Source organism: Eurosta solidaginis, chromosome 4 (genome assembly GCF_040869045.1).
Source record: "Eurosta solidaginis isolate ZX-2024a chromosome 4, ASM4086904v1, whole genome shotgun sequence".
Taxonomy (NCBI): Eukaryota; Metazoa; Arthropoda; class Insecta; order Diptera; family Tephritidae; genus Eurosta; species Eurosta solidaginis.
The window spans coordinates 249,024,861-249,036,315 of record NC_090322.1 but is presented as its reverse complement, the minus strand read 5'-3'; the positions used below and the strand labels follow the sequence as shown (position 1 = coordinate 249,036,315).

Sequence of the window (11,455 nt, the reverse complement as noted above, 5' to 3'; positions counted from 1 at the left end):
ACCATCCAGAAATGATCCCGGAAGGGTCTCCATATGACCCTTACGGGATTACAAATAAGGTGAAGCTAATTATAAAACCATGTTAATAAGGCAGCAGGAGCATTGGAGCGAATAAAAAGTTAGATAGAAACATACAGGTAAAGCTAATAAAAGCGTGCTAATAAAAACAATTGATGGAAGGCGGATGGCGGGAGTAGAGGAGAGGACCACTGATCGATCCTCCAAAATTGTCTAGATCTCGTTCTGTATGTACCAGATACCAAAAACTATTGATTTAGGAGAAAATTTAGATTGAGTTATAACAATTTATGGATTTTACACCAGAGGGCGAGATAAAGGGGGGCGGGCGGAGGGTGTCACTGCTTACTTTGTAAGCCCTCGACTTATTTGACCCTTTGAGTCTGTGATATTGGTGAAGGCCAGTATACGTAAAGTTATAATGTGTAAAAATTATGAAAAATAATTTCTCGAAGGGGTTGTGGGACCCCCACCCCTCTTTCCATGTTCGAAAAAAATTTCGCTAGTAGACTACTGTCTGTGTCCCAAATTTCATCAAAATCCGTGTAGCCATTCTGGCGTGATTCAGTCGCAAAGACGAAAAAATATAATAATTAAATTATAACTGTTCCTAGGGGGCGGGGACCACGCCCCTTTTGAAAAATATATAGCTAGTAGATCCTTCTAGACTATTGGCTATATGTGTGCAAAATTTCATACAAATCGGTCCAGCCGTTCTTGCGTTATTGAGTCACAAAGACAAACGTCTGATGATCCCGACCAATACGACATACGGCACCAATGACTCCAGCTTTAAATGTACTTGTATGTAGAAATTATCCCTTGCATGCAACAAACGTGAATTTTTATTTCAACAAGTCGGAAAATAACCAAAAAAAAATCAAAAGTAATCAAAATGATTACTTTTCATTTTTTTTTTTTTTTGATTTTTTTCTAATGGTAATCAATTAGTAATTCCCTTTTTCGGAAAACAATTGAAATAATCATTGGCCATTTTTTTTAATTAATTGATTACTAATGCTAATTCAAATTTAACAGGTCTGCCTTTAAGCTCCTAAATGAGTTCATAAGGAGTGCAAACGATCCAAAATTAAACGGCTTTCCGACTAATTGTTGACTCTGAATGTTTGCTGTGTTGTTTGTTCAAAATTAAAACGAAATTTTTTTAATTTAAAATGACGTATACATTTAATTGCTGCATTGCATATATGTAATACTCCTATATTGCTACAATACGCTAGGTACATTCCCCAACATCAGAGTGCCGATATATTGCTGTTTACATGTTTTTGTTTTTGTATTCAATAATCGAATGTACCTAAATTTAAGTTTTTTCTTGTCACACTTATGCTGCTACAATCACAAAAATTGTATAGGCTGTCTTGTTTTGATTTCGGATTCAAAACACATTGCGAGCATTTTCTATTAGAGTATTACATATATGCTGAATTGTAATTCTAAGCAGCTTCGATTCAAATGATTTTTGAATATCCAAAAAAAGATACCAAAAAGGAATATTCCGGGTATTTACCATTTTTATGGTTTATTTATTTTAAAATCCCATCTCTAGCCATTTGGAAACCGGTTTGTGTTGCAACATAACAACATGAAACAAGTAAAGATGTCTATTTCGGGTGTAACCGAACATTATATACTCAGCGTGAGCTTCAATTGTACGTTTCGTTTCAGATAAATAACTTTTTTACACCCGTTAAAAAAAAATTCTCCCCATTTCCTCTTACAATAAAACTTGATAAGTGAAATATCATTGATTCAAAACTATTTTTTGCTAAGTTATAGCTTATTATTCTAGTCTACGACCCTTTTAACCTTTATGTCAACAGCAGAACTTTTTTACGCACGTCAACAGCAACTCACCCGGGTATGTACATACGTTTTGTATGGCAAATGGCATGCCGTTATAACCCGGCAGGTACACATCTCTGAAAAAATCGATAGTACCTGCGTTAATCACTTGCGCTAAAAAGTATGAAATAGGGTTTACCAGTATTACGGATTTTATCATGCACGTATGATTCGAAGTGAAAGGACGTTTCTGTTTATTTTGTGGAAATAAAAAAATAAAATCAAAGTGAAATGGCAGATGGTAAATGGTTTACTCCACGACAACTAAGCGCACTTTCGTACGAAGAACAGCAAGCATATATTCGTCAAACGCTTGAAGAGAGCCAAGAAGAAATAAGTGACCACGATTCAGTAGTTGGTGACTCAGACTTAGAAGAGCCCACGTTACCAGAATATGACCCAGAGGACGGCAGTGATTCAGATGAAGAACTTGAAGATGCACCAACTGAAACTGGGGAATATTTTACTGCCAGAGATGGTAATGTTTGGTCTTCGATACAACCACAACCTGTAAGATTCCGTACGCACAACATTCTAAGAAGTGCACAATCTGGACCAGTACGGGCAACGCAAGGTTTGACCATTTCAGAAACGTTCAAATTGATAACGTCAGACGAAATATGCGACATAATTATTCGTGAATCAAATCGAAAGGCAAGGCAATTCTTTGATGATGACAATGCAAAACATCCAACAAGAGAACCGAGATCATGGATTCCCATAACAGAAAGTGAATTTGATGCATATTTGGGTGTACTTTTGCTAAGTGGCGTTACACATTCTGGTTACGTGCATACGAAAGATTTGTGGAATACTCAATCACATCCATTATATCGTGCTGCAATGAGTTTACGACGATTTTGGGAAATTAGCCGCTTCATTCGTTTTGATAATGGAAACACACGCCAGCAACGCAAACAATCTGAGAAAGCAGCAGCAATATCGGACGTTTTTTTGATGCTAAACAACTGTCTTCGTAGATATTACCTGGCAGGAGCCAACGTCACCGTAGATGAACAATTGTATGCTTATCGTGGTGGAACTGGCTTCACGCAATACATACCATCAAAACCTGCCAAATATGGGATAAAAGGGTGGTGGGTGTGCGACTCCATTTCGTTCTATCCATTGCAGGTACTATCAATATTGTTGAAAATTGTTGAAAGTATAAATAACTAAATTGAATTTAATTTTTCAATGCAGGGACAAATCTATACAGGAATGGCACCGTCTGGTGAACGTGAAAGAAACGTTGGTGAAAGAATAGTCAAAGATTTATGTATCAACCTTTTTGATGGAAGTGGAAGAAATATTGTATGTGACAACTTTTTCACTAGCTACAACTTGGCAAAATCTTTGATGATAGACAATAATTTATCTATATTGGGTACTTGCAACAAAAGGCGTACATTCGTGCCAGCAGCATTTGCCAACCCCAAGTGACGTGAAGCTGAATCGTCAATGTTTGGGTTCTATAATCACGTTACGATGTGCTCGTACGTGCCCAAGAAAAACAAGGCAGTTGTATTATTGTCCACTTCTCATTATACAACGGAAACGTCCGGTCCTAAGATGAAGCCATTGCTTATATTGGACTACAACAAAACCAAAGGTGGAGTTGATAGCATGGACATGTGCTTGTCCGAATATAGTACCAAGCGGCGCACAAATAGATGGCCTTTGGCTTTCTTTTATATTATGCTGGACGTTGCTGCGTTTGCTGCATACATAATATACGTTGACAACAACACTCACCTGAAGTCATATACAAGCCGCCGTAGGATGTTTCTCCATCAGCTAAGTGAGCAACTATGCATGCCAGAAATAGAGAGAAGGGCGAATAACAGCAGAATATCCAGAGTTCTTTTAACGCGCAACGCCATCGAAGCCATGATAGGTAGGCCCATCCGAGTTGTGGATGCTGGAGCACATGAAGCGGAGGAGCGTGATAGTACGGGAGGCCTAAAAGTAAAGGGGAATTGCTACATCTGCTCCAAACGACGCCCTACTCGTAAAGCATGCACATTATGCAACAAACCAGTGTGCGCAGAGCATTCCAAGGACTTGCCGCAATGCGATAGATGCAATTGAATTTCAATAATTTTAAATTTTTTCGTAGTTTTTTTAATATTTTTTTCATAAGTATTTTATAATTTATAATAATTTTTATGCCATAAGTATTTTTTTCACTCAAAATAAACTATACTTTTAATATATTATCATATTTGCATGCGATTTACTATACATATGGTATGGTATACCCAGGTATGTATGCTTTTGACGTAAGGGTGCAACTTGGTAAATGGGCTTTATCTACCAAACGGATGATCCAATCCTAACCAAAATTGGGACTATTGCGTAAAACAGTTTTCGCTAGGATATCAAGTCGATCTGATTATCCAGTTCAGAGCTACAGCGTTTTGAAAACGCAAAACATACCCAGGTATGTTGCCGTTGACATAAGGGTTAAACTTGTTTTATATCTAAGTTGACGTGGTCTTTAGCCGATCTTGTCCATTTTTACTAGAAATATTTTCTGCTATAAGGAAAATATTAAGCGATTTCGAGAATTTTTCTTCAAAGCATTCCTTATAGTAAAGGCAACCTCTCTGCCGAATTTTGTTACGATAGGTTTAACGGTTTTTGATTTATGATTAATAATATTTGTAAAATTGATTTTATCACAAGTGGGTGGTGCCACGCCCATTTAAAAAAATTTTTTTTTTCAAATTTTTATCAAGTCTCAATATCTGTCCACACGTAAAATTTCAACATTCTACATAGGTGTATTATTTACTAAATAATCATGTTTTTTGTGTTTTCCAAAATGTTATATATATATAAAGTGGGCGTGCTTATGATCCAATTTCGCTCATTTTCAATACCAATCTATTCTGGGTCCAGATAAGCTCGTGTACCAAATTTGGTGAAGATATCTCAATATTTACTCAAGTTACCGTGTTAACGGACATGGCTCAATAAAATTTTTTTTCGATACTGATGATTTTGATATATAGAAGTCTATATCTATCTCGATTCCTTTATACCTGTACAACCAACTGTTATCCAATGAAAGTTAATATACTCTGTGTGCAAAGATGCTGAGTATAAAAAGATGTGAATACTAAGTACTCGTAAAGTTTGATGTGTAAATAATAACGGAAGAAGTCATAGCCTGCTTCTACATAATTTTCGCCTCCAGTTTCAGTTTCAACTTTTTAGATCATAAATTTGACTTCAGTTTAAATTTACAAACTAAGCTCGGGCAACGATGGTATGGAGTGTTTTATTAAGATTTTGAATTTGTGCCCGATTGAGAAATCGATTCTTATTTACACTTGATTTCGATTACCCAGCCCTTGTTTCTGTTTTGACTTTGGTACCGTTGGCCATTCAGCGCTGATTCCCGTGTCGGTCGCGGTTTCAATTTCACATTCTTTCTAGACTTAGATTTAAACCCGGTTTCGGCCCCGGTTCCGGTGTGCGTTTTGGTCTGGATTTCGGCCCCATATGTCTTATCTGAATTCTGCTCGGTTCGGGTTTAGCGTCGGATCCACTTTCGTTCTTGTCTCGGTTCCTTTGTCTTTCCTTTCCCTTTTTGCCCTCTTTTATTTATATATTTATTTCTTGTTCTCTTCATCCTATCCTTGCGTTACCTCATATCCCATATTTTTCCTTTTTCTTTTCTTTTCTTTTCTTTTTTTATTTTCTTTTCTCATTCTCTCCTTTACTTTCCTTTTCTTCCGTAACCCTTTATCTTCCTCTTATCTTTCATCTTCACATTTGCTCTTCTTTTCCTTGCTTTTTCTTCTTGTAGCTGTAAGGATTGTTTTAGGCTCGCTTTTGGATAGTTTCTGTACTATTTAGGGACTGTTTCAGTGTAATAAAAAAAAAGCTCTTCAGACCACCAATTATTTATAGATTACACTTAAAATTAGAGAAAACAATACAAAAAATTAATTTAATTATCCTAAGACAATGAAAAACCAGCACTTACAGCAGGCCCGTAGCTACGTACGGGCGCGGACGGGCCTTGCCCGTACAAGCGAATTCTTTGCCCGTACAGAGAGTAAGTACAAGAAAGAACCGATGTTTGAATAAATTTTGGCATAAGAATCACTCAAAATTTTGCATATTAAATGGTTGAAGTTTTCAGTGCTAGTGATGTGATTGGATAGCATTGGAGAATCGGCACACCTGTGTTCGTTGATACTACTTTGTGTTCGAGTTATTTCTATCGATGTGGAAATTTGGTATTACAATTTTGACAAATGTTCCCAAACTGCAAAAGCATGCACCAAACATTCATCAAATTCTTCGGATAATGAACGAGCCTTCTCAACGTTACGGATGATCAGCCATGACTGAAGATAGACTACAGCCTGTGTCTTGTTTTCGTCAATTAATTCACCCTAGAACAAGTTTTCCAAAATGTTTATTTCAAATCAATATATAAAAAAAATAGTTTCATTAAGTAATAACTTTGATAATCAAATTTCTAATAATTGGAATTATTGAATTATTGTGTGCTTATATGTGATAATAACCCGATGAAAGATCGGAAGTGGATTTTGGCTGGATACCAGCTGGATTTTCCATTTCTTCGCTCGATTCTAGAATTGACACGGGCCAGTCCCTAGTTCTACGATTAATGCCTACTTTAGAGAGATATTGTACGGGAATTCCAAGCAGGCACTAACTAGGAGAACCCAGTACCAAAAAAAAAGTGACAAAAATGTCTTACGCATCTTGACAACATATGCGACAACTTATTTACCTTCTCTGCTGTTGATTCCCTAGAGACTACGAATTATAACTGCTACAATGCATTTGTATTTTGATTGTATCGACGTTTATTTCTATGAAATGAATAGATTGTACATTTTAAATGAGAATTAAATTAAATTTCACGAGTTTTACTTACCGCGGTTCCGTCTCCATCGGCTTTGAATCAACGAATGCCGATGGAAAGAGAACAGAGGTTTATGGAGTTGCCACTCTAAGAAGTGTGTACAATATTTGAATCTCAACCGTCGAAATATGATTGACGCCGTGCTGTATTTAAGACTCATTCCGCGACACCCCATCCCCCGTGAATCGTTCCGATTCACTAATTTCCAAGTGCAGAACGGCTAACTTAGATGCAGCACGTCGTATGATGCCTCCTCCAGCCACGCGTACATCAGCTTGTCGGACCACTCCATCTTTACCAGGGTACATGCGTTCCACCACGCCTCGACACCATTGCCTTCTTGGTACGTTTGCGCCACACACGAAGACTACGTCACCTTCCTTTAGTGGTTCAGTGACGTTGCACTATTTAGTACGACGAGTAAGTGTAGGCAAATATTCAGCAATTCACCTCTTCCAAAAATGGTCACGAAGTTGGCGGGCAATTCGCCATTGTTTACGCAGACTACAAATCTTTTCTGGTTCGGCGTAAGCGCTCGGCGTCTATACGGTGTTGGCGGTTCCAAGTAAGAAATGGTTCGGTGTAAGAGGCTCGTCTTGGTCGGCGGTGATAGGTAAATGGGTCAACGGCCTTGAATTCACAACATTTTCTGCTTCAATAAGGATGCACTGAAGTGTGTGCTTCCTTGGTGCGTCTTCCTTAAGCGTTTGGCGTAACACACGTTTGACGCTTTGAACCATACGTTCCCATATGCCCCCTTCTGACGGGTTGATAGGGCAATTAAAAAGCCATTCTACGCCTCTTGTTCCCAGCTCGTCCTGAACTCGGCCACAATCAAATACTTCTGAGAATCGTTTTGCTTCTTGGTTTGCGCCAACGAAATTTTTACCATTGTCAGTTCTTAGTCTAACTGATACACCGCGCCTGTTAATAAAGTTTCGTATGGCCGTGATACATGCGTCTGTACTTAAATCAAATGCAATCTGCAGATGGACTGCTCTCACCGTGAGACATGTGAAGAGAGCCACCCAACGTTTCTCCTGGCGACGACCGATAGTGACATTAACAGGGCCTAAATAATCCAAACCAGTATATGTGAATGGCCTGATGAAAGGTGTGAGGCGATCCTCTGGCAACGGACCCATGATTGGCGTAACGGGCATCGTTTTGCTTAGGCGACACACGAAATAATTGGCAATGACACTTCGTAATGTTTGTCGTAAACGTAGAATCCAGAAACGACGGCGAATTTCACATACAGCGGCTTCGGTGTTTTGATGCTTCATTTCGCAGTGATAATGAGCGACAAGTAGTTTTGTCCATAACTCGAAGAAAAATCAACGGATCGTAATAAAATATGGTACACAAATTTTCCCTATACCAAAAAATATTTCTAGAAAAAATGGATGAGATCGGTTAAGGACCACGCCCACTTTTATATTAAAGACTAGAAGACCCGGCAGACGTTGTCCTGCCCTAAATTTGGCCTATCTGCATACATTTTAATAAGCTTTTTCCGTCTGACTCTGCCCTCCCCCTCTTCACTTTTTCCTAATCCTTTTATTCACTCCTCCCTCCGTCTTTTTTGCTTCATCTATCTCCATCTTCGTCTCATTCTATCTCTTTCTCAATCTCCTTCTCTCTTTTCTCTTCTCCCAATTCCTTCTCATTCTTCCGCATCCCTTATTGCCTGTCCCAGAGGGTGTTATGTATTTTATTCCAGTCCCAGTCCCACTCCGAGTCTCAGTCCCAGTCCTAGTCCTAATGCCAGTCCCAGTCCGTCTCTGGATAATATATTACTCTATACTAAAGCACTCATCAACAGCTTTCATTTGATATCCATATTGTATAAAGACTGTCTAGGCATTCAATGGCCCACGTTTTGGCCTATATCTCGAGACCCTAGTTACCCTCTACTAAAGCACTCATCAACAGCTTTCATTTGTTATCCATATTCAATAAACACATTCTAGGGGTACTCGGGTCCACGTTTCGGCCTATATCTCGAGACCCTGTACTGCGATCGCAACCAAACCTATGTAGTAACCCCCGCGTGAGGTTTACGCAACTTGTGTGAAAGTTTGAAAAAAACGACCGACGCATCTCTTCAAACACCGACCACTAACACACATTTTAGCCTTTCTTTATATATATATAGATTTTTATTTTTCACACTTCACTATAATATTAAAACTAAATGCAGATTTTCGTTGCTTTGAAATTCGACTTAAAAATTGCACATGGACGACTAAAGACTCTCCTGAATTAAAAAAAATGTCATAGTACCTCTAAGTCGCAGGCCCCCTCAGAAGCCCCCCCCCCCCCCCCCCCATCACCCTCTCGGCGGGCCTGGTGATGTACTATACTTGATATCATTCGCTATAATACTTTTTATTGATAAGCACGTTGTTTAATTAAACACCAACCAATTACACGGAAGTATATCCGCACCCCTGAAAATGTGAGTGCCGGTGCGTATACGTAACATTTTATTTTTACGTATAAACAAATCAAAAAATTTGCAATAAAATAATATTGCAACTATAAACTGAGATATAACCTATCCTATATTTCAAGTTAGATCAAACTACACACGAGGTGCAAAACAAATTCAAAATCGGTTCGGTAGTTTAGGAGTTCATCGCGGTTAAACATAGTGACACGTGATTTTTATATATTAAGATTTTTAAAAGGGTCGTAGATGAAAATAATAAGCTATATATTTGCGAAAAATGGCTTTATATCAATAGAATTTTACTTTCTGAATTGAATTATGACATTAAATTGGAAAACACTAAAATTTTTGAAAATGGTCGTGGCACGTCCCCTTTTATGACTAAGATATTTTCAATGTTTCGGGAGCCATAACTCGAAGAAAAATTTACATTTCGTAACAAAATTGGGTACACATATGTATTTTCCTTATAGCAGAAAATATTTATAGTAAAAATGGACGGGATCGGTTAAAGAACACGGCAACTTAGATACAAAACAAGTTTAAAAGGGTCGTAGACTAGAATGATAAGCTATAACTTAGCAAAAAATAGTTTTGAATCAATAATATTTCATCACTTATCAAGTTTTACTGTAAGAGGAAATGGGGGTCATTTTTTTTTTAAACAGGCGGTGCCACGTGTTATGTAGAAAAGTAATTTATCGGAAATTAAATGTACAATTGAAGCTCACGCTTAGTATATAATGTTCGGTTACACCCGAACTTAGACACCCTTACTTGTTTTAATTCTTATTGAACTAATGATTATATTCATTGATCGACATTTTTCGCTTTAAACTCTGATTCGCCTTTTCAAAGAAGATGGTGAAACTGAAAGTTTGATCGATAGATTTAAGAAACAACAGCAAATAACTGGTTGATCTAGCCCCGCCTCCAAGAGGGTTGAGGGAACATATCTATAAGCACTATGATGGGATCCGGCACCTGCCAACACAGCCGTTTGATCCACACAAGCATGAGAAGGCCATGAGCCCCGTTCTCAATATACAATAATCGGACTCTTGCAGAAGAAGGCACACTACCAACGGAGACACGAGTCTCCCTGGCCCAAGTTCGTTCTGAATACTATAACAGGTAAAACTCTGACACCAACCATCTTTTCAATTGTAATGAGGAACCTACGCCTCTAACACCAACCTCCCTATGGTCCACCCCTGTTGAAACTGCTAGTTTCCTTGGACTGCCATTAGAGGAATTTGATGACCCATTGAATGGGGTGAAACACTGTTAACACAACAACAACATATTTTGGCAATATGGAAGTATATGAAAATGTGTCCTCGGGCTCGAACACTTACCTATTGGGGACTCTTCAACGACGGCACAGTTAAGTGGGCAGTAAAGTCCTCCCAGAGCTACAAATCTCCGGGAATGGATGGTATATATCCAGCTTTTCTGCAGCAGGGCGAGGAATTGATCCCACACCTGGTCAGGATTATGATGGATAGCTTCGCACTGGCATACATCCCGACGGTGTGGAGAAGAGCAAAAGTGGTCTTTATACCTAAGGTAGCTAAAAAGGACTCTGCAGTCCTAAGTCCCTAAGGCCTATAAGCCTGACATCCTTTGCTCTCAAAGCAATGGGGAAGATTGTAGACCACGAGATTAGATCAAAGGCTCTCGATAGAGTGCCACTACATAAAGATCAGCATGCATACAGAACAGGCAGGTCGACCGAAACTGCACTGCATCAGCTGTCCACAGAAATCCAAAGTGCGTTCGAGTGCGGGTAGATAACGCTATGCGCATTTTTTGACATAGAGGGGGCATTCGACAAAACGACACACGAAAGTGTGAATCGGGAACTCGAGAGAAGAGAGAAGAAGAACGTCCATTCCGTATTTGGATAAACGCCTTATTGCGTACGAGGATTGCCGAAACCTCAAGTGGGGATTAGGCAAATCACAATGGATGGAGTACAAATGGAGTACACGACTGAAGTAAAATACTTAGGAGTCACGTTTGACTCTAAGCCCTTATGAAAGAAACACATTGACAACACCACATCAAACGCCACAAGAGCAATAATGGTGTGCAGACGTATTGCAGGGACACCTATCATAGTGTACGGAGCAGTTGCGTGGACATCAAGGACAACCATAGTGACCGTACAAAAATCACTCACGAAGCTTCAACGCTTAGCA

The 11,455-nt window shown here is 38.8% G+C and overlaps 1 protein-coding gene and 1 long non-coding RNA gene across 2 annotated transcripts; one reads left to right on the top strand and one right to left on the bottom strand.

Moving 5' to 3' along the window:
- The first annotated feature begins 1,902 nt into the window (after positions 1 to 1,902).
- LOC137249358 (piggyBac transposable element-derived protein 4-like) lies at positions 1,903 to 3,510 on the top strand. Its single transcript, XM_067780748.1, has 2 exons — positions 1,903 to 3,018; positions 3,088 to 3,510. Exons 1-2 carry the CDS (start codon positions 2,116 to 2,118, stop codon positions 3,325 to 3,327), a joined length of 1,143 nt encoding a protein of 380 aa, XP_067636849.1. The 5' UTR covers positions 1,903 to 2,115; the 3' UTR covers positions 3,328 to 3,510.
- Positions 3,511 to 4,181: 671 nt separating this feature from the next.
- Positions 4,182 to 8,632, bottom strand: LOC137249357 (uncharacterized). The gene is made up of 3 exons (XR_010952352.1): positions 6,809 to 8,632; positions 6,662 to 6,743; positions 4,182 to 6,583 (listed from the first exon to the last, which is right to left on the bottom strand). It is a non-coding gene; the product is annotated as an uncharacterized lncRNA (long non-coding RNA).
- Positions 8,633 to 11,455: the final 2,823 nt, after the last annotated feature.

Coding starts and splice junctions, on each gene's coding strand:
- LOC137249358 (XM_067780748.1), top strand. CDS start 2,116: ATGGCAGATGGTAAATGGTTTACTCCACGACAACTAAGCGCACTTTCG. Junction 3,019..3,087: donor TTTCGTTCTATCCATTGCAG/GTACTATCAATA, acceptor TTTTCAATGCAG/GGACAAATCTATACAGGAAT.